The 24,312-nt window shown below is 38.4% G+C and overlaps 2 protein-coding genes and 1 non-coding gene across 14 annotated transcripts; 1 reads left to right on the plus strand and 2 right to left on the minus strand.

The window, feature by feature from the left end:
• The first annotated feature begins 371 nt into the window (after positions 1-371).
• Positions 372-16,889, plus strand: LOC124535276. The gene is made up of 14 exons (XM_047111422.1): positions 372-465; positions 1,434-1,557; positions 1,913-2,059; positions 2,612-2,784; positions 2,882-3,076; positions 3,162-3,377; positions 3,734-3,905; positions 5,233-5,422; positions 5,859-6,003; positions 6,086-6,211; positions 6,659-6,807; positions 6,988-7,225; positions 16,441-16,587; positions 16,748-16,889. Exons 1-14 carry the CDS (start codon positions 454-456, stop codon positions 16,814-16,816), a joined length of 2,103 nt encoding a protein of 700 aa, XP_046967378.1. The 5' UTR covers positions 372-453; the 3' UTR covers positions 16,817-16,889.
• Positions 16,890-17,261: 372 nt separating this feature from the next.
• LOC124535277 (RNA-binding protein squid) lies at positions 17,262-23,779 on the minus strand. Of its 12 annotated transcripts, XM_047111435.1 has the most exons (10): positions 23,515-23,752; positions 22,859-22,904; positions 22,442-22,482; positions 21,972-22,246; positions 21,650-21,781; positions 21,295-21,562; positions 19,879-19,941; positions 19,198-19,233; positions 18,280-18,395; positions 17,262-17,901 (listed from the first exon to the last, which is right to left on the minus strand). In XM_047111435.1, the coding sequence occupies exons 4-9, from the start codon at positions 22,113-22,115 to the stop codon at positions 18,325-18,327; spliced, it is 714 nt and encodes a 237-aa protein (XP_046967391.1). In that variant the 5' UTR covers positions 22,116-22,246; positions 22,442-22,482; positions 22,859-22,904; positions 23,515-23,752; the 3' UTR covers positions 17,262-17,901; positions 18,280-18,324. The 12 variants fall into 12 exon arrangements, with proteins under 12 accessions (XP_046967391.1, XP_046967380.1, XP_046967379.1 ...); XM_047111424.1 differs by lacking the exon at positions 22,859-22,904 and having other exon boundaries at positions 19,198-19,227; positions 23,515-23,779; XM_047111423.1 differs by lacking the exon at positions 22,859-22,904 and having other exon boundaries at positions 23,515-23,779.
• Positions 22,316-22,386, minus strand: LOC124535470. Its single transcript, XR_006966809.1, has one exon. It is a non-coding gene; the product is annotated as a small nucleolar RNA snR61/Z1/Z11 (small nucleolar RNA).
• Positions 23,780-24,312: the final 533 nt, after the last annotated feature.

Raw genomic sequence — 24,312 nt, forward strand, 5'->3', positions numbered from 1 at the left:
GCCCAACGGTTGCCTCTAGGTTAAAAATAGAATCAGAGGCCAAAGGTTATTAGTACTGTTTTAGCTTCAAATTCAGGTACACCCCAAATCTTCGTGTCGCTTATAAACAACCGCTACATGCAGAGCTATGCAGTATCTTATATATTTTATTGGACTTTAATATCCGTATCTGAAGATTTAGATTTATTCGATGATATTTATAACTAAAAACTTTAACCATGATGGCAGTATACAAAAATATATTTTTAAGTGACACATGTCCTGGCATGACATTTATTATCTATATTTGACAAAAAATATCATTACCGTTTTATTTTCAATATATCATTTTTATATATTATCAAAATTTTTCTATGTATTTGAGTGCAAATATAAAACATAAGACAGACATAAAGCGAAAACGTTTCAGGATTATTACAACGTCGCTTTAATAACGTGTAAATAAACATCAAGATGCACGACACGGTAAATGAAAATACATATCGAATGAAAAAAAAATATTACACATACACACATTTAGATATGTATACATATTGTAGTTCGCAGTGCTACGAGTTGAAAATCATTTGATAGTTTTTATTTTATTTCGATCGATCGCAAGACTTTATCTTTTTAAAATTTTTATGATTCTTCGTGAGCAAAGATTGTCTTCGCTTCTTAAATATTAACTACTGTGCGATTTTAAATAAATCACAAAATGTGTTATTTTTCGGAAATATGGGAAAAAATTGTGGTTCATTTTTGTACTCAAATACATAAATTTGACAGCATACTCAAATTGGCCCTTACAATCACTTAAGATTCTCATATAAGTTCAAAACTCTGCATTTACTTCTACTACTACTGCACGAGCTAGAAACTTTATCGTCAATCTCTCTGTGAAATCTCTTTTTTTATAAATTATTTTCAAATTGTAGTTCGCTCATTGTGGATATATTAATGAATGTCGTTTAATTAATTATTTATTATTATTTATAAAAACCAAGTTTTATCTTTTATATATTTTTGTTTAACCTTTTGTCATTCGGCAATAAGCGCAATTGATATTTTGTATTGACAATCCAATGTGTTATCAATTATGCACTTATCAAGTTTTTTGTTTGTTTATTTAACTACACGAGACTTACGTCTACGTATAATAAATGTACAATTATTACGATTTCACTGCCTTTTTCAGTGGAAATTATCGTCACGTTTCGCGAAGATTGTGGACCAAAACGATTGTTTATTCATTTTGTAAGGTCTGTTATGTCTACAGAACTCTCATATATCGCCTTCGTATGACAAGGGACAAGGGTGTTTGTCATCGGTCAACGAAATCGGCGGTGGCGATCATATACCATTATTTGGTCGTCTGCCTTCATTAGTTAACCCAGATTCTGTAATAATAATTCTGGCTTGATGTATCAAGTGTAAATTACCTTTAAACTCAGATAATACGGCTGGCGGATGTGTGGAAGACCTGCAACAAGATCCGCGCAGCGGTGTTCCGCGTGGGCCTCGACCTGTGGCAGTGGTACCGCCCTCTCGACCCTGAAGGGAACACCCTCATATCTGGTAACTATCGTGTCACTAACTATCAGTCTCTTCGACAAACGAGCGCCAGAATTGTTCTGTGAACTATGGCGGCGCCTGTGGTAGCCGTCGTCGGCACTGATTGTGTTCGTGCTATACATATATTTTGCATATGAGGTATGAATATAGAAATAGACTAGGCAAAAGAATTTTTAACAATGTGTACATAAATGCACATGTATAAAATGGTAGAAAACTAAGAAATAATGAGACGGAGCGTCGTATGGGTTCTGAAATTAACGTTAGAATTTAGTGCTTTGACTAGATTCTTTTACAAAGGATTGGTGAGTAAACCACACATCATGCTGGCTTTTAATAACAAACATGTATTTATCAGAGTCCAAGTTCGTGTCGGTGTTGGCGGGTCCGCTGCGGTCCGTAGTAGGTCTGTCCGACGCGGAGATCGCCCAACTAGCCGATTACTTCCGCGCCCAGGACGGCCGCATACTGTATGACCAGCTCTGCCAGGTCATACACGGGGAAGGTAGACACTTAAGTTTAATAAACATATACTTGTTACGACAATAATAAAAGAACTTCCGCAGTATGGCAGCATCCGAATCGCTACAACGTTCGAATCCTAATCCATGTGACCGAATCAAAGCAGACTAATGAATTCTTTCGATGGTGAACAATTTTTTACTCTATATTGACATATATTTTGAGTCGTTATTTACTTCTTTTTAAGTAGACTTTTACGAGTACATTTGAATCGCCATTTAACAAACAATATTAGGGAAGTGAAGCTACCACCGGTTCGGAATGCAGATTCTACTGAGAAGAATCACGATAGTTTTTGTTTTCTAACATTTAAAAATACAAAGTCATGTTAGGTAATGCGTTTATATATATATACATAATACACTCTGCTTGGAAGTCAACGAGTATTATTTCCAACCTTTATATCATCTATGTAATCTTATTTTGAACAATATCTCTTTACCAACGTATTTTTTACAAATGTTTTCGTTTTATGGAACGGCAAAGTTTCAGCCAGTGTATTTATTAATTTGTTGACAAGTTTCATTCGCACCAGATCGTGGACGGGAGAAAACAACTTCAGACTGTCTGCTGGACGCGTGTCCGCCGCCGCCGGAGCCCGAGTGCCACAAACTGGACCAATGGCAGTTGCGTCGCCTGTGCTGCTTGCTAGCCACCATTGCTCAGCGCGAGATCCCGCTTAGACCGTACTTCCAGGACTACGAACTGGTAAGCTGCAGTCGGTCAGGGTGCCATAACGCAGTGACACACCGGACAATTCAACGAATAATGATTGGTTAAATAATGTATGCAACTCTGTGCCCAGGTAGCTAAGAACGACGGGCGAATAACTTTTGCACACTTTGCACGTATCTTGGACTTTATCGGTTTAATCATTTCACCGGAGGACTTCAATCTACTTGTGAGACGCTTCATTAAGGACTCGTATACTATCGACTACGTAGAGTTCCTGAAGGCACTCGAAGCTGTAAAAAAAGAAGGAATTAAAGGTCTCGGGCCGGTACGTATGCGTTGTCAGAACATGAAAAAGTAAAAGAATTTAAAAAACGATCGAATGGTGTTCATGTATGATGTTGTCCCGGTAGGCATTCGACCACCCAAAGGCCGTAATCGACACAACCTTACCGAAAATCTCACGACCAGAAATCGAAGCTGGGTTGTCTCCATCCGTGCTGGGTAGTTCAGAAGTATTCCACCCTGCTCTTGAACCACCGAAACCTTCTCGACAACTTCTCGAAGTAATGATGACCGTCCAGCAGTTTGTATTGCAACGTCGGATCAGAGTCTCTGAATTTTTTAGGGTAAATTCTTTATTACTTTTTTCTACAATTTGAACTTTTCGTTTATACGAGCTTATTTAATAATTTATAGCTACTTTGTACACGACTTATGTTACATAGTTTTTCTTTCTAATCGTTATAATTGTTAACGTCTTTCATAATTCTTGTTTAATTTATAATTACACTGTTTATCAACTATTTTTATTGAGGCCTCCGACATAAGTCCCAATTCCTAATAGCCTTTTTACTCTAGCTTACTTTAAAATTTATACCTAAGTGAAATTAAAAACAATAAAATGTAGTTATAAGTTACTTATTGATACATTGCACACCACACAACTCTTGGTAACCGAGTCAACTAAAGTCCGGGCCGACAGGACTACGACCCGCTGCACAGCGGACGCGTGTCGCCGCAGCAGTTCCGGCGCGCGCTGGACGCCATGGGGCTGGCGGCCGTCGTGTCGGATCGCGAGGCGCGGTGCGTCACGTGCCACTACACGCACGGCGGCCTCGTCTGTTGGCGCACCTTCGAGGACGACTGCGACCAAGGTAAAACTAACGAGTACTGTCGTTACCAACGCACTCGCCGGATTTTACAAATAATACTTACTGGGATCCTGTTGTAAAACCATAAATATACAAAAGAGTTACTGACTCTATGCAATCGAGTAAACCGAGTAACACGAGTAACAAGTTTGTGTTTGTTCCTTGTACCAATGCTATGAGTATCACATTTTTTCATAAAATCATTAATATTTTTCGTACGTACATAACATTACAGAATATATATTGAGAAGCAACAGTTAATATCTTGATTTCTTTAAATTTATTCCTTAACGATTCTTTAGCTCCTAGGTATAAGCTCCATATTATAAAGATTGCGCGAATAGCCCTCTTCTGTGGCACAAATATAGTATGGATAGCGACTGCGTTGCCCCACAGCAAAATACCATATGACATTATATACTGTGAAAGTAACTGAAATTATACTAAGTGAGCCGTATCAACATCGGTAAATAAAATCTATTTTTTTTTACCGCAAATGCAGCAGAACTCAGTCTACTCGCCAATCCGCTAATTTGAGGGCCCCAACAGTTAGGCCAAGAAACTCCGCAGAATCAATTGGATCCATCGATTCCCCATTGATGAGTACATCGGCTTTTACATTTTGTACATTTGGTGTACTAAATTTCACAATTTTTGTTTTTTAAGTACCACGTTATAATATAGCACACGGGGCTTTTTTCGAAGCTTCCTTCGTATAGATTTCTCGCAACTTTATCACTCGATTTTTACTTTAATGGGGAAACTAACTTGCGCAGTACACGCGGTTAGAAACTTAAACTAATAACTGATCTTGATACTGTCGTGAAATATACTTTGGTTATTTTCTTAGCATTATGTTTCACGGCATTGAGCTTTGGAGAAACACTGCTTATCTTCTTATCTTCCGCACTGCTTATCTTCTGCTTATAACTTTTAGATCTATTTATCATCTTCGAGCTTGAGACTCCCTTCTAGTTGTTTTAATTCAAATATAATGTGTATTCACAAGTAAAAGCCATTTTAAAAAAACGAGGAGTAAAGGTAAACTTATAAAACGCAGTTTCAAGGGGATACCATTGGGATCTATGATACCATTTCTCGGCTATTATTAACTTTGTTTATTAATAAATTTAAATGTAACACCAAAAACATTGATGAATAAAGCATATTGCTCAGAACATTATCTTTAATTTGTTAAGAAGATTTGCCAAACCCTACTGAAGCCATACCATAGATTTAAACTTGGTGGAAGAGCTTTGTACCATGAGCCTTCTCCTTCCCCGTAAAATCAAATTAGTGACATGGCTAAACCGCACACGGTACTCCCCAGTGTTCGCGATAAAAGAGTTAGAGAAGCACCCCACCGTGTCGGTACCGGAGTCCCCGGCGGAGGGGCGCGCGGCGGCGGCGGTGCGCGACGTGGACGAGCCGGGGCTGGCGCAGGCGGGGCTGCTGCGGCTGCGGACCGCTTGCAAAGAGCGCTCCATTGACTTGAGACCTATGTTCGGAGAACACGACGAGTGAGTAACGTGTACTGTTACTTCTAATCAAATGACCCAGTAGTCGATAATAATTATTATTACATAACTTTTATGTTTTATTCTTTTGCAGCATACTTAGTACTATGTTCAATTTCGTCGCTACTAAAAAGGTGGCTTTATATGTTCCTAGAGGAATTTTAAATTGTTCTACGTTATTTTAATGAATTATTGTATATACTATACATTTATATTTAAATGTCGTTAAAGTGTTTGCCCAAAATTTCAAACTTCAAAGTCTATTACTTGTGCACTCGAGCCGCATCGTCGAGAAATTTTATGTTCAGACATCGTGTGAAATGATAAAAACAAATTGAAATGATAACTGCCGAATGAACTCACATCTCCCTAGAGATGTGATCGCAGCGTCTGGCGATCCTAAGGTCTAGCAGCTAGTGACGGGCTCTCCGCTCGGCAGGCACAACAACGGACACGTGTCCCGCGCGCAGCTCCGCCGCGTGCTGGCGCGAGCGGCCGTGCTCGCGGCGCCGGAACAGCTCAGTGCGCTCGAACAGCGCTACCTGGACGACTGCGGGTTCAACTACTTCGCACTGCTTGACGAGGTGCTGTGCGTAGACTCTAGGTAGATTCATCTGCTGATGTTGAATGTTGTGTGTTATCTGTTATCTGTTGGCTCTTGTACAGTTGGAAGAGAAACCCGTGGAGAGCTCGACGGTGGCGCGCGCCGTGCCGGTTCGGGCAGAAGTGGCGCGCGGTCCCGACCCGCGACACACAGACATCGTGCAAATCCTCGCTAAGATAAAGGGAAAGGTGCGAATTATCTTTAATTTAAAATAACAATCAATCTACCGCAAGAGAAAAACATTTAGTCTACAACACAAATAACAATCAATAATCACATTACACCGTAATAATTATATTCGCCATCTCAATGTGTCAGCCACGAATCTCCCGCCTTTTTTTTTAAAGGGAAGTTGTATGACTTGACGCAGATGTTCCTTGTTTATTCCAACAATATATATACATTTTTTTGTTACATATACATATATTGATAAGTCTAGTTGTAATCAATGTGAATAGGAGGACCGAACAAATCGAAATTAAACTATTTTCAGTCAGAATTCAAGGCAATTACACTGTCAGGTTGCAAGCAATCTAAAATTTTTAATTGCAAATTGTGCTTGTGCGGCCAGTTCTGCTTCAGACGGAGCTGCCCTTATGGCAGGTCCGCGTGATATGTAACGGTGGCTCGTGCAGGTGTCGCGGGAAGGCGTGCGGCCGCGTGAGTTCCTGCAGCAGTTCGACTTGCGGCGCGAGCGCGTGGTGCCGCGCGCGGACTTCTACCGCGGTCTCGCTAGCGCCGGCCTCGCGCTCGCTCCCGCCGAGGTCGAGACCCTCATGGACGTGTGAGTGAGCTAGCTTGACACGTCGTCACGTTTGGTCATTGGACCTTCGAACGCGGATGATAGATATCATCCTTAAACTATGGAAGCTAGTTTAAAAGTCTCAAAAAGTTTACCTTAAATATTACAATCATCGCAATTAGCAATATCAGCCACACAAGCGAATGTGTTTATCGCGCTCAGGTTCAGCGCACCAGGCCGCCGGCGCTTCGTGGAGTACGAGCGGTTCTGCGAGACGGTGGGCGAGGCGCTGGCGCAGGGCGGGCTGGAGCGCGCGCCGCTGCTGCAGCCCACGCCGCACGCGCCGCCCGAAGCGCCGCTTTGCCATCTCGACTACGAGGAGCGCGCTCTCGTCGCCGGCGCGCTCTCTAAGCTTGCCAAGTTTCCCGATCAGCTTTCTAATATACTTGAGGTTTTTAAGGTTAGCACTAATATCGCTACCCTTTTGAAAGAAATAAACATACCAAGATCTGAAATATGATCTGACACAACTAGTTACCAAAGTGCCTCGCGGACGCGAAAAAGATTTTTGAAAAACTGTTATTATTTGTACACAACAAAAAAACAACAACAACTGCCTGTAAATTCCCACTGCTGGGCTAAAGGCCTCCTCTCCCTTTGAGGAGAAGGTTTGGAACATTTTCCATCACGCTGTTCCAATGCGGGTTGGTGGAATACACATGTGGCAGAATTTCTATGAAATTTGTCACATGCAGGTCACGATGTTTTCCTTCACCGCAAAGCACGAGATGAATTATAAAGACAAATTAATCACATGAAACAGAGGTGCTTGCCTGGGTTTGAACCCGCAATCATCGGTTAAGATGCACGCGTTCTAACCACTGGGCCATCTCGACTGTGAATCGAGATGCTCCAGTGTTTAGAACGCGTAACACCGAACCTAATAATTATTAAATAATTTGTACACACCGAACCTAGAATTTTTTACTAATATGTAATAGTTACAAATTGTTATTATTTATTTACCGTAATGACACATTGTTTCTATCGCGGACTTGATGGTTTACAGTTTTTATACATTATTTCAATGCATCTCCTAGACATGGCCGTAGGCAGGGGGATGTTTTGGGTTTCAAACCCCCCAACCCAAAACTTTTGCACTTATTAAACAAACAAAACGAAAGTATTTATTGCAATTCATTACAATCATCGGATTAAGATGCACGCGTTCTAACTACTGGGCCATCTCGGCCTTTATAACGGTAACAGCTCAGACCCGTCCAATTATAGGCCTGTATCCATCACCTCCTTTTTCTACAAGGTAATGGAGTAAATTCTAAACTAACAGCTCCTGCGGTACCAAGAGGAATATGAGCTGATTAACGACCGCCAATATGATTTCTGTCGGGGTTTTTCAGCCGGTGATCTTCTAGTTTACCTTACTCATAGATGGGCGGAAGCAGTTGAGAATAAGGGGGAGGCATTGGAGATATTGCACAAAGCGCTTCGAAGCCTTCCTACGGGCTGCTGTAGGAAATTATGCAATTGGATCACTAGCTTTTTGCCAGATTGGGGCATTGAAGTCATTATCCATAGTGCATGCTCTGATATAAAATTCCTCAATGCTAGTGTTCCACAAAGCAGCGTTCTATGACCCACTCTGGTTCTTCTGCATATCAATGACTTGTTGCAAAACTGTAATATTCACTGCTATGCAGACGGTAATAGCGTAGACACCTCATACATCGGCCAATATTTCTCGGGAAAACATCGAAGTAAACCGCGAAACAAATATGTGTCTGAAATCGAGTCTTTAGTTATAGTTTGCGCGTTAACCGCTTTATAATTATCATTTGTCGTATCTCTACGATTTCAGAAGATTCCGATTGCCGCCACAGCTAGAGCATCGGAATACTTGGTTTGCATATTACGAGCCTCGTTCAGTTCCGCGTTCAATTGGAACGCAAAAATGGCATAAAAAAGCTGGGTGTGCAACGCAGAGCAACTCGAATTTAAATAAAACTAATTATAACGGATTTGAATCGCGTATATTAATTTTTTTTTAAACATCCCGACGTTTCGAGCGCTTCACAGTGTTCGTGGTCACGGGTAGACTAAGATGACATTTGTCTATTTGAAGAACAAAGGAAATATTATTAACAACTACCGCCAACGATTTCTCAATTGATATCTTGAGTAACGTTCCGGTTGCACGCAGAAGGCACTAACTGTATCTTTAGGTCTTGCAGTCTGTTGGATTTGGGATTTTAAATTTTTAATAAGTGGATCCCAGGTGTTAGAAAGTCTCCAACCATCTTCTCTATTGAAGTTCGGATGTTTTTGAATTTCAATAGCCTCGCGTATCATTTTAGGAATGAATCTGTGTTCTCTAGCGAGGATCTGTGGTTTATCAAATCGAATAAAATGGTTAGGTTTATCCAGAGCATGTTCACAGACTGCAGACTTTGTAGAACGCCTATTTTTGACCTCTCCTATATGTTCCTTGACCCTGGTACCGATACTTCTCTTTGTTTGGCCTATGTAAGATAAACCACACTCACATTCGAGTTCAAGACAACATTATGCAACTCGAATTATCGAAGATCAAGCACTTTCCGACCTGCTTGATCCTTAGGCTTTGCGTATAGATGTTAGATCACTCTGTATCTTCTACCGAATTTTTCCCGGGGAATTTTTCTGAGTAATTATTCGGATTAATCCCGGCTGCTGAATTTTACCTTCGGACATCTCGTCACAATTAAAGTTTTACCCCCAAAACCTCCAAAAAACCAAAATCCGAAAATCCACAACAACGCATTTTTAAGACATTTTTTACCTCGCACAACCACTCTGTGGAACTAATCTTCGAAGGCGGTTTTTCTGAACGGAAATGACCTCGGAACCTTAAAAAAAGAGCATACTCCTTCCTCAAAGGCCGGAAACGCACCTGCAAGCCCCACGGTGTTGCAGTAGTGCACGGGCGGTGGTAATCTCAATTTCCATCAGGTGAGCCTCCTGCTCGTTTGCCTCCCTATATCAAAAAAGTCGTTGGTTGCCTTTTAAATAAATTTGCATAAATAACGTAAAGTTTGAATTTTGTTATGCTTATTTTAAAATAAAACCTGTTGCTTTTTATTTCCGGAGTTCGAATTTTTAAAAGTAATATTTTAATGACGATCGTCGCTATTTAGGCACAATTCAAAACGAGAACTGAAATACTCTTTCATGTAGAAATCTATTTTTTTTTCTTTTATTATTATATATAACACGTAGTATACGTGTTAAAATACTTCCAAAGTATTGATTGTCCGAATATGTTATCTGGCCATAAAATAAAATTTGTATTCCTGCAAAAAAACGCTGTCAGTAATTTCGGTGACGTCATATTTATAAAAATAAAAGTTGTGTATGTACTGGCAGCCATTCAACTTTCAGCGTTAACAGCTATAAATATTTGAAGTTTTTTTGGAAATATAATCAATTGTTATCGTTACCGTTCGTGCATAATTTACAAATACTAGCATTAAAACTCCAGAAAAGTTATTTATCAAAGTGTCAGATGATATTGAATTGACAGTCTTTGCCTATTTGACGCCACACCTTTGTGGCACACGTGTTTTAGGTCACGTGACATTTGGGATAAAAATTACGACTTTTAATTCTAATATCTATATATACATATATCTATATCTATACTACTATATAAATCTCTAGTCTTTCTTTCCTGTCATAAGTATTCCTTTTATGATAGGCTATATATATAAGAGGTTGGGGAAAAAGTTTCTTCGTATTTTATATGAAAATTCAAAAAGTTTTTTTTATAGTTTATTTACATTTGACTAAAGTATGTAGGTGCCATTTTGTTCCATAACTTTTTGCCATCTTGGTGGTAGTGACATGATCCCATTGCTGTAAAAATTTTGGGGCTTCTGATCGAAAAACTGCGACAAGTGGTTTTGGCAGTCCTCACGTGATGTTAACCTGACACTGCCTAAGGAATTCTACAGAGACCGAAACAGATGAAAATCTGAAGGTGCAAGGTCAGGACTATACGGCGGATGCATTAATACCTCCCAGCCAAACTCTCGTAATTTTTGTTGAGTGGGTAAAGATGTGTGAGGTCTAGTGTTGTCATGGTGAAAAACCACACCCCTTCTGTTGATCAATTCTGGCCGCTTTCTCTCAATTTCTTGCTTCAATCTCATCAATTGTTCGCAATACAGTTCTGAATCGATGGTCCTGCCGGGCGGTAACAGCTCATAATGAATGATGCCCTTCCAATCCCACCATACACACAGCATTACCTTGTTGCGAGTTAATCCGGGTTTTGCCACAGTCTGTGAAGCTTGACCGGCCTTTGACCACGATCTTTTTCGCACTTTCTTGTCGTATGTGATCCACTTTTCATCACCAGTTATCAGCTTCTTCAAAAATTGTTCGGTTTCATTACGTCGTAATAAAGAATCACAAATGAGTACACGGTTCATTAGGTTTCTTTCAGTGAGTTCATGAGGCACCCATATATCGAGCTTTTTTGTGTACCCAGCTTTATTCAAATGAGTCAAACCCGTTTTGTGGTCAATTGCCAGTTCTTCAGCTACATCGTAACTACTAATATGCCGATCTTGCTCCACTTTTTCAAAAATGGCATCAATTTTGTCCGTAACAGGGCGACCAGAGCGAGATGCATCTTTGATATCAAAATTTCCGCCTTGAAAACGCTTAAACCAAACTTGCGCTACTCTCACAGATACTGCATTAGGTCCATAAACATCACAAATTTTTTTCGCAGCTTGAGTTTTTTTGAGACATTTTTACCTTTTTTTATAGTAAAATTTTAAAATGTATCGAATTTCTTCTTTAGATTCACTCATTTTAACAACAACAAAAACAAATGAAAATCACACAAATTCCTAATTTGAATTTGGAAGTGCCTTCTTTAAAATTAAAACTTTTTAATGATACCAAAACCAGCCAGATACAAATGGTATAGCCAAAGAGATTTTATTACAAGTTCATACATACTATATGCGAAAAGACTTTTTCCCCTTTTATATATATATTTAGAACCAGAAGTAGGAAGTAGGTTAACCTCTAAAACAATTATCTTTAATTTATAATAACAATCAATCTACCACAAAAGAAAAACATTTAGTCTACAACACAAATAACCATCAATAATCACATTACACCGTAATAATTATAATTGCAATTCTTAATGTGTCAACTACAAATCTCCCGCCTTTTTTTTTTAAATAGGGAAGTTGTATGACTTGACGCTGATGTTGCTTGTTTATTCAAACAATATACATATAAAAGCATGTGTTTGTATGTATGTCATCTATAGACTCAGTAACTATTTGACCGATTATTATGGAAATTGGTATTGGTAGGTATATGCATTTTTTCACGGAGAATATTTGTATGCTATTTCCATTGACGTAACTCGCCACCAGGCGGCGCTGAGGTGTATAGACTTCTACGTCGTCCAAGCGATTGTCATGAAAATTAATATACAGGGTGTTTTGTAGAGGGTCCGACAAATCAAATGGGCGTGTTTGGGAGCCCATTTTGAAAATATAAGTTGGCCAAAAAAAGTCAAAACGCATCCATTTTTTTTTAAAGAAATTTTTTGTTAATTTTTCGATTTTCACCGAAATTTTACCTACTTACCTCCATAACATTTTTAAAATCTGTTTTAGACATTTTTTTCGGATACATTTTTGGGCATCGAAAAGCAAAATTAGACAGAATCAGAGCTAACAGATGTAGAGGTCGTCAAGTAAAAAAATAAAATAAAAAATCACATCAAAGTTCTACTTTGACAATGATTTATCAAAAAAAAAAGTAAGCAATTCTGGTGGTAAAATGCATGTGGAAAACGGGTACCCTACATTTAGGGAACCACGACTGAACGCTAAACAACATCGTGTTGATCTAGATGAAAACAGTTTACAAGAGTTCGATGCGGATCCAACCACCAGCGTTAAAGAGTGCCCCGTAACTTGGGAGTTTCATATGGAAAGTTTGGACAGAGATCAATGCAGACAGGAGGGAAGGGATTACCACCATGAACATTCCCAGGAATAATGTTTTTATATAATTTTTGTGGGATAGTGTCAGGCAGGCGGCCGACTTTAAAAATTAAGCCAAGACCTTAGCAGCATGGACAACGAAAACTTAAATTCAGGTTATCATTCGATATTGTATCTCGTAAAAGAAAGTCTCTTCAGGTCGAAGTTTTGATTGGTTGTATCGCATGTAGTTTAATCGGTTGTTCTCGACCTCAGCGTACATGTCAACAATGAATTGTTGTAACAGTTGACGGCACTTCAGAATATTATATTGATTATATATAATCATTATACGATACGCAAAAAATCCATACAACTAACTCTATTCGATGTCACAGACCCTACCGTGAGATTAGTTTAATACAGTCCGAGATGATATCCATCTTCTGATCGCAGAAACAGAATTGAATAATCATAATACGCTTATTATCAGTTTGGCGTCACAGATCGTTTGGCGATCCAAACGATCAGTGTGTTTTAGCGACACCATGCTTTGTTTTGACTCGCTTAGTGATAACAATACCTCGTTGGGTTATTTCTGTACCAACAATTTTAGATGCAACTGAAGGAGCCTTGGGAGCATTGAAGCGCCTTTCATGCTCATTTAATGGCGATCTATCTACTTTAATAATGACTTTCAAATCTTCTGTTGTTTCACCTTCAAGAGCAATATTAAAATCATGAATTAAACAATTATTTTCATAAAGCATAATTCTTAATTTAGCGATGATTTCTCGATAAGTTGTGATACTGAACATGCATCGTTGATCAATCTCATTTTCTACGTTGTCCATGAAATAAATGTGCAGAAAGTGTGATTTTCTGCAGGTACTGGAAGAAGTGAAACAATCTGATGATATACTCTACATTGCAATTTAAATGTAGACTATATACGTCCTTCAATTTTATTATACAATATTTGTTCCTCCAAAATGATATCATCATTTGAAAACATGAATTGCATTTGCTAATATGAAATGAGGAACGAAATGTTTAGATTTCTTAGTAGTTCCAGTTACGTAGGCAAAAAGAGATTTTGGTGGTTCAACCAGATAAATTTTGCCAATGAAGCAGCACATACAGCAGGTTTTATAAACTTTATAGCGTGACAATAGGAGCATACAAAATTAATTGAACCAATGTGATCACATCGAGTTGCATATTGTAATTATAACCTTTATCGTAATTGATATAATCGTATCGGCTTATTTATTGAGATTGGTTCTTGTTCTTAAATTAGTCTACTTTATTCTTTGATCATCTAGTCGTTGGGCTCACTCGTCAGGTTTTTCAGTAGCTCTTGATGAAGAACCTGTTGATGGTGTATGTGATCGTCGTAATAAGCAAAATTGCAGATCAATTTTGCTCTGCATAATAACCTAATTATTATGGACTTTCTTATTACATCAAAATAGCTATCACTTCTTCTCGTATATGTAATTTATAATTATCTTGTCTTAAAATGCTAATAATGTGTTGTTATTATTTTATGTTTTTGAATAGATTTTAATTATTTGTTTCTGTTTTTATAATTTTCGTTTTATCTGTATAGAAGTTCATAGTTATACATATAAGGACCATCTGATGGAATTATTACTTTCTCCATGAAAAAATTATTGTACATATTCATTTTCATGACAATCGGTTGAACGATGTAGAAGTCTATTCATCTTAGCGCAGCCTGGTGGCGAGTTGCGTCAATGGGAATAGCATATTATTCTTCTCTGTGATAAAATACATATACATACCAATTTTCATAATGGTCGATCGAATAGTTTCTAAGTCTATAGATGACATACATACAAACACATTCTCTTTTATATATATAAATAGCCCATTATTTCCGCAAGCACATGTTCTTCACATCTACGAATTTTTGTAAAGATCGGTTCAGCCGTTCTGGAATTACAGTGGGACATACAGACAGATAGACACAAATTTCAAAAATGGTAAAAACGATGTCAGTCACGCATAAAAGGAACGCTTATGACGAAATTCTACAAAAAAAATGAGTGTACAGACAGAGTCTAGAGTTTTATATATTAGTATAGATATAGATATGGCGTAAGGATGTGTGTGATATCCTTAATTAAGCTGCACGTATAGGCGTCGATAAATCGTGATTTGTTCGGTTTGAAATCTATTTTAGCATAGGGGGCACATAACGTTCAAACAATCAGCGCGCGAGATGCGTTCCGTTCTACACCAATTCACAATGTGACCACTTCTCATCGATAGATTACAATCTAGCGAAAAATAATGCGTTTAATTGCAATTAAATTTCACGGTTCACAATATTTCGCCAGTTTACAATCTGACGAGATATATTGTAATCTAACGAATTTTGTAAATTAATTATTATAGAATTAATAATTCAATACTTAGTTCTAGTTCTACATCCACTAAAGTTGCAGAAGTATCGATAGTTGACCTCAAAAACTATTTAGGATATTATTATATCCTAAATACGATATTATATCCTAGATACGATAGTATTGTTTTGATTATTACTATCGATATTATCTGTAAGCAATACTTTTGATAGCAGGATACTATCGATAGTTCTCGACTATCGATAGTCTTTGAATGAATTTTGAGAAAAGGATAATGACGAAGTCAAAACTTTCGTAAATGTTTCTTGAATCAAGGCTCTGATTTATCATTGAATATTGTTATTTCTTTAAAACGTGTCTTTGGACATCAACGGTTTAACACGTTCAGTGCCAGCGACAAGCCTAGCGTATTCATGCGAATTTCTATAGCCACGCCGCGAACACGCTAGGCTTGTTCTAAGAATTTCAGTGATATCTTAAAAACTAGGCTAAATTATTCATTCAAACTAATTGTGTGCAATCTTCAAGCGATAAGCTACTGAGTTTTTAAGTGGCCCGTTAAAAATAATATTTTTTTTTTATTTTAGAAAAAAATGTCTTTTGTAATGGCGGCGACACGCTAGGCTTGTTCACTTATATTATTATTAAGGATAATCATAGATTGTCAAACTGCTTTTTCAACAAACCACATTTTATTAATGGCTTATTATCAATTTGTTGACAATTGAACTAATTTTGTTGTTTTCTCAAATTTGAGGAACTTTGTTACATTTTTTTTTTGTTGTTTGTATTATTATAAAAATTTATACACCTTTGTAGTAAATTAATTAATCTCATAAGATACTAATCTTCAATAGGCCTATATAATGAAGAAGTTTTAGTTTAGTATGAGTTATAATCCAGCGCACTAATTGCAGTTAGAGTGCTGAGTCGAAATAGATTAAAATTATTATTGTTGATTATTTGACGTATTATCTATGTACATACTCATTAGCGCTATCGGTTTTATACTTATTTATAAACGCATTTCGAATTTAAACCTTTTCGAAAGTAAAAATTTTGTTAGCTATAAAACCTACCTTCAACCACACCTTCCATGCCTTTAACCAACTATAGCGGCGATATGTTCTTTACACAATATTGAAATTAGAGATTGCTGCATTTTACTTGTGGGTCTACCAAGTTACTGAAAAAATCCATATAGCCGTGTTTCTGATGTATATGTTGTTCTAACATGCGCAATATTGACAATAAAACGCATTGCAAAGGATGCGGACCCGCAGCGTTGCGGCTCGCTGCCGCGCTCGGCCGTCGAGCGCGCCTTTTCGCGGCGCGGCCTGCTGGAGCGCGTGTCGGCGCGGGAGCGCGACGTCATCTACAAGTGCTTCGGCTACCGGCGCGGGTGTAGGGATGAGGTAAGTACCTACTCGGAAAAAACTACTAAACTCGATGTCATTAGCAGAAAGCCATAAAGCGCATTGAAAAAAGTAAGGAAGCAAATATAAATCCAGTCGCTGTTTATTGGTGTTACATTGTAAATATAATTCGGAAGTTCATATTTATTTCTTGGGACAGGTTAACTACAGAGCCCTGTGCAACGCTCTAGACGTCCTCCACGCCACGTCCAGTGCACAGCCATGCTGAACTGCTAGTAAATACCGAAATTTGTCGTCAAAATTATACCAGAGCTGTATTGTAATATAAACATCTGATTTTTTTTCTGTTTTATTTCAAAAAGAGGTTATATATCCGATAGTTTGTTGGTTTCAATTTAGAAGACAAGATTGCACAAGACAGTTGTATCCACATTTATTGATATTTGTAATTCTATGTTAACTATGATCTATGAAGTTTCAAAAGAAGTCATACAAATACCTACAACAATTACAATTTTCGTATATTAGATTTTTTGACAATAATCACCGAACAAAACAATTTATCCTAGAACTTCAGATTATTACAAGGTTTTATCTTCTTTAATAGGAATATAGACTAAACACAGAAAATGAGAAATGTAGAAAAAGGTTCAGTACTTAATAATAAATAAGTACGCCTACTTCTGTAGCATTGAAATCAATTAAGACAGACAAAAAGTCAACATTTTATTTACATATTTGTTTTATTTAGACATACACAACTCGTATATCTCCAGAAGTTTTGTTCATGTCCGATCACTTACGCTAATTTCATCCCTATTCATCGGAAGAAACAACTAGTTTGTATAAAATACATGATTCTATTTTCTTGTTCGATTACCAAAATTAAAAATTACAAAAAATCTACAACATTTTCTGCAATGAGATCCAGAACAATCATCGCTGAGTGGAGGGCGGCTGCTCACACGCACGCACGCAAACACACACGCACGCACGCACACACGGACCCGGCGCGCCGTCGGAGACCGTCACTCTCTAACTTTAAGCTCTGTATAATTATTACTCTAAGAATCAGTTCAAAAGGTAAGATTTCGATACTATAATGTCAAAATTGAATCTAATCAGCAATAATACTCAAGTTAATCTATTAATCCATACTATATTATATTAATTTAATGCAACGACCGCTCCGGATGCGGTCACGTCACATACGACGTACTTTTTATCCTTAAAAATTTTCTTAAAAAGATTTCTTAAATATTAATTATGTGGAATGGAATGTCGCGTCCCCGGCGCGGCGGCGGCGGCGGCGGCGGCTGCGGCGCGGGGGACGCGCACGACCGATCACTTAATCTGCAACACAAGTCTGGAGTTAGCCCTTGCCGAGCGACGCACCCGCACTCATCTCAATAGCATGTGTGAAGCGACTGAGCTAAAGGAAATGTCAAATTATAAATATATTTTTTACCTTAGTATTTATATTATGCTGTGACATTTTAACTAATAATTTGATAGCAATCGAATGTTCGTGAATAATATGACTGGAGGAAACACTGCACCGACCCCAAATGATTAGGATACAAATAAGATAACGATAAGTATTAAAGGGATAAAAAAGTGATCGTGTAGCATCAATGGCAATCTTCCAATGATCGATATGTGAACCCGCATGCAAAACAAGAGGCGAATTTACAAAAATGAGCGCATACAATATCAACGCAACATATTCACCTTACTATTGGACTGAGATGACTATCGGCAGGTACTGGTTTGTGTCTAGTAGGGCTGGTGCCTCTGGTTGGCGCGACCGCCGCCGCCCCCGCGCTGCTTGCCGCCTTGGTAGCCTGCTGCAAGATGTCACGATAAGGAAACTTCGAAAAGCATAGCACCAATGAGAGTCAACAAACTTAAGGATTAAATAAAAACAGGTTCGGCGGCGCGTTAGTCATGCCAATAATTACGTAGCGGTACACTCACGAGTAACGGGAAAACCACAAGTATATTGTACTCTCTCGAGGCTTGCGTCTCAAATGTATAAAAATGACAACACAATAGATTTTAAATGGAAGCTGTCAGCTTTGCTTGAACTCGCGAGAGGATTTTATTTATTCAAAATATTTTAAAATGAATTTGATAAGATTGGTATTCATTTTTTCCAAAATCGATTAGTACTGTGAGTGCATCTCTGGGTTAAAGTTAAAGCAAATAAGAACTAACTTGCTTTGATAAATAAATAGTGCGTAAAATATAAATGTCATGATACTAAATAATAAAGACTACGATCTTATAACTCAACTACACTATATACATACAGATTTTAGATTAGCGTTAAGCTTATGAAAATGCAGCGGAATTTTAGTCCCACGAGCTTTCTAATTTCAAAAAAACAATATAACATTAAAATGCATTACTATTGAACACGCTCATTAAATACATTTAGCAAAAAAAAATGGAACGATTTAAATTAAAACCCGACGATCAAAATGAATCGGATCTACATCGGAAGCCAAAGTGAAAAAGGCAGTGCAATAATAAATAGACAAGAGATGTAACATCTTAGATCACACTGGTGCCGGCACATTGGTAATGTCAGGAATTTATTCAAGGTCACTAGCATAATCAATGTTAACGGCAGAGGTGACCACTTACCATCAGATCGGCCCTCCGCTTGTCTGCCTTCTGTTTCTTCCATAAAAAAAAAAAGAAAAAAAAACGTTATTACATTTCTATTCATTTTCAGAAACATAGAAACAAGATTTGTTAGATTACACTAGGTGACAATAAAAAAATATTAATATCAATGTTATCAATCACATCACATTTTATGTGTATATCAATATAATATTCGGTATCTACGCAATCAGTAGTAGGATCAATTTTAAGTCATTGTCAAAGGTAGTTTTAGCCAATCGCATCCAATAGATAGCCTCCACATGAACAAATATCACTTTAAAAGGATCTGGTCATATTATTCTTACATCTATATAAATTCGTTAATAATAATGATATAAGCTGAAATAAATTTTCAGTCGCATTCACACATGCAATATTATCCCAACACTAATTTGAGATTTACGTAAACGATTAAAACATCAAACGGCTGAGATGCAAATGAAACGTTTTGGGAACGCGTAACTAACAAACTACGGTCCAAAAACTATACAAGATATTAGTAATACGACAGGTAGTTGCAGCGGGGCCAAAACGTTCGTGACAACACTACATAGACACGTAGGGTCACACTCTCAAGCTAAGTCTACTCAGTCGGCGGTGCGAGAGTGTGACCGGCGGCGCTGGCTAAGGGCTAGGGGTGGGTGAGGACGGCAGTACCTTTCCCGCGTGGAGCCGCGCGCGCGCCGTAGCCGCCCTCGTACCCTCCGTACCCGCCGTAGTCTGCCCGCAACAAAAGACATTAGTCTCCAGCAGACGCGCATCTTCACGCACCACTTGCGTACTACATGGCCTTCTATTCGTTTTCCGAGAATTTACGAGCGAAAGTTCCTCGTACGATCATATATATAGACCAGATATATTTCTCTTAACTTAATATAGAAATGATGATTTACAAAAATAAAACTACTGAAATTCTTGTCATGTGTACTGACAAGCACCATTGGTCAACCATTCAATAAATATATGCAACGTACGGTATTTGTATATATATATAGCTTATTGTTTAAGTAACTTCGTTGTGTGTAATATTACTAAGTTTATGAATAGAACTATCCAGTGTAACTTTTAGTCTACTAAATCTATGTTCGTCAGTCAGTATATTTCAAGACCTATGAATGCAGTCTTACAACATTAACAATGTAAAATTAATTTGCCGATGCTCACGCCGCGAGGGTCGAGACAGGAGTGGCGCGGACAGCTGCGAGCATGCGTGTTAGTGGGCGCGGGAGCGCGGGGGGAGCGGGAGCGGGCGGGGTATATATGGAAACACATTGATTTTTTGGTAACAGTGCTTTATTCAAAAGCTTCATCATATCTTTATCACTTTCACAATGTCTCTCCATATATTACCCCAATTACCCAAATGTAGCATGTGGCGAGAGCGTTAATAGGTAAATAAAAATACCAAAACAAATAAAACTCGGGCGACATTGCTACATATGTCAAAAGTGGTATTACAAATGAACACTTATAAAACGTAAGGCGGTAACATATATGTACAAACATAGTACCTAGTGAAACAATGATAAAGAGTGATCGATAGCTGCGTGGGCACTCGCTACTGCCGCTAACATACACGCGGGCGGCTCGCAACAGTGATGCAAATTAGTGGAAATAAACTAAATAATGCAAATTAAAATGATCTTTCCAAATGTTATAACTATGAAATGATTTTACTTTAAGATTACACAGGAGCAAGTTTCCTAACTACGATCGTTATCAGAACAAACTGTCGCCCCGACGACTTCACTACACATTATCTCGATAGAATATCAATGTAAATACGCAGTTATAATAGAAAAATAAATATTTTCTACGCACTAAGACATACACCTAAGGTTCACGCGACTCGATATCTCCTTATCGATCGAATTATACATCAGCGAGGAGGTATCTCAAGGACGGAGGGCGGCCCCACTACGCTAACCTAGCGCGGCGGGCGAACCGCGACACGCCGCTCGCCCGCCGCCTTACTCTACGTTTACATTCTAGGATCAGGTAACATCAGTCGAGGTAATGTGTCGGTGAGCAGGCCGGCCTAGCCGGCTCACTAGTGCTGCTTGCCGCGTTTACCGTAATTGGGGTATCCGGAGTAATCATATCCGCCGTAGCCCCCGTAGCCGTCGTAGCCGTATCCGCCGTAGCCGTAACCGTCGTATCCGCCGCCATATCCTCCTTGGCCGTAACCGTAGCCGCCGTAGCCCTGGTTGCCCCAGGCCCCTTGGCCGCCGTAGCCCCCGCGGCCCCCACGCCCGCCACGCGCTCCCCTTCCACCGCGGCCGCCACGCCCGCCCATTCCCCCGGGTCCGTCTGGTTTTGGCGTCGCCCTCTTAACGTCGACCTAAACAAGAAGATAAAAATTAAATTAAATGTCAACATTACAAAAACTGCGACGTAATAGAGGTGTTTTACGAAGAACTCAACGAACCTCCTTGCCTCCAATTGTTTGCTTGGGGGTCTTCAGAAGTTCATTGACCACCTGCTCAGACTCAAATGTGATAAAACAGAAACCTTTTCTTTGGTTCTTTGTTTTGTCAAAAGGCATCTCCACATCTATGACCTGAAAAGAAAAACATGATGAATATTTGAAGCTTGTTACTTAAATATTTTTAAGAATGTGATATATAGTCAGGGGCCCGGTTTTATCTTCACAAACAATCTAGATATATTTCAATCTCACCATAACCGGAGCTTTCATCATTTACAAAAAGAACTTAATATATTTTTAATTTATGCAAAACAATACGTACTGTTCCAAAGTTATTGAAGAAGCTTTTAATTTCCTCATCGGAAATTTCACTGCTGAGACCTCCAACAAATATTTTGCCGTGCCTCGCCTTAGCCTTCTTAGGGTCTACTTTCTTATTGTTAATGGTGTGATCCCCAGCTGCCATTACTTTATCAATAGAATCTGGCGCTTTGAATACGATAAAAGCGAAGCCTCGTGACCTGCCCGTGTTAGGGTCTGTCTTGACATTGATACTTTCAATCTCTCCATATGCACTGAAGTGATCACGTAATTCCTCTGAAAGAGACAAAAGCAAATGTGAAATCTAAAACTTTTATTTCACACAATAATAATATTTTAAATATTTTGTCAGGATTGTGGGTAAAAATATCTTCAAATTATTTCAGAAGCAGAACTGAAATTAATCATCATTTCATGTTTTGTAATAAGTAACGTACTGAAAGATAATGAATAAATCTCTGGATCACTTACTGTCTGTGGTTTCCCAGCTCAGGCCTCCCACAAAAAGCTTTCTGTAAGCACACAACAAAATTATCAAAATGAGAAAGCACAAAGGGACAAAATTGCCTCAATTTAGAAACTGACTTAAAAATTACAATTGAACATTAACACTATGCAGTACTTGTTTACAGTACTTTACAGCTACATTTTGTTACAAACAAACTCCAAGCACTGCGGCAAAACAAATTCAGAAACCTGTAAGTTACAAAAATTAAACTGCAAACTTTAACATTATCAAGACAACGAGAAATGAAAACAACAATGTTACAGTGATATCGCAAGATTTGAAATTGGCAAGTGTGAACGAGGCCCAAAGTTAAGTGGCCAAGACTATCTAGTCAGTTTGGTCGTTGTTTTACTTTAGTGTGAGCCCTTGCGGATATATACCATGACGTCCTCCGGCGGCAGCTGCGGCGGCGGCGCAGGCTCACACCTGCAGAGAGACAGGGCGTTAGTAGCGCTCCAAACTGACCGCGGCGCCGAGGGCCGATCACCCGACGCCTTCCTCGGCGCCATAACGCCGTACGCACTACCACCGATTTAAAATCTTGCAAGTTGCTAAATAATTAGCTTACACGGTCCACGCCCGATATTTGACCGTAACATTCAATCCACTAATCGAATGTGAAAATAAAAACTGATGCGAAAATCGATAACGGGACCGCGCCGGCGGGAAGTAACGAGTGACGCGCGAGTGACGCCATTTTACGACGAGCGGCTACAAAATGAATTTTAATAAAAATTGTAACCTGGAATTTAGCTGAAATAAGAACTATGACATTGATGACTTAATTTAAAACGCGAAGAATCCACTGCAGGAATAAAAACATTGAATTTTGAAAAAACCTCATGGATTAAAGTAGATTACAATGCCGATATTGATAATATGCCGGACCGACGCCGCCATTGCGGCAAGCATATAATTACTGTGAACATAAATTTACAACGCAAAAAGCTATTTAAAGACTGAATAGTTAATATTTTACTTAGATAATACTATATTACACTTTAATATGATCGTGATATGAAATAAAATGTTTTACCTGTCGTCATCGCGTCCTGGAGCATCAGCACTGTTATGTTCTTGGCCATCACCGCCACCGTTCTCCGCATTTCCATTCACTTGATTTTCAGTAACGTCTTGTGCAAAATTATCGTTATTTGCCATTATTATTACTATATTTAGACTTAAAGTAACAATAAACTAAATCTAAGGTCTAAATACGACCTTCAACGCTGAATGCCAAATGCAGAAGAATGAAAGAGGGCGTATGATGAGTCGGCGCGAACTATTCCGTAATGTTGGCTAATAGCAGAGAGACGCGCTTTTTTGCGGACATTTTCATCCCTTCTACGATTACAGCCAATAAGAAACGAGGAGTAGCTATGAGGTCAATGGCACGTACCGGTATCAACAAGGATGCAATAACAAATAATACTAAGTATAAATGAGAAGGATAGATTTGGCAATTAATCAATACTTTGACCAACATTGAGAAAAAAATGCCGCCTATAGCTATGAATAGTCCCGTCCAGAAATGCTTACGAACAAATGAATATATGACTTTTTATACCTACTAATGAAGATATACTGTGTATATGGAGAAATACTTAATCTTTCTTGTTTGAGATACTAAAAATTATAAAATAAATACGCATAGTTTACTTAAATGATGGATCTCAACTATTGATATAAATATTTAGTGAGACAATAGTTATGCACGATGACTAAAATCTACATAAAAGTATAAAAACTACGATCAAATAAAAATATTAATTAACGACTACCTTAATAAAAAATTATATACTATTCCCAATATAGGTCTATGTTTAGAGCTTTT

Source organism: Vanessa cardui, chromosome 14 (assembly GCF_905220365.1).
Source record: "Vanessa cardui chromosome 14, ilVanCard2.1, whole genome shotgun sequence".
NCBI classification, from domain to species: Eukaryota; Metazoa; Arthropoda; class Insecta; order Lepidoptera; family Nymphalidae; genus Vanessa; species Vanessa cardui.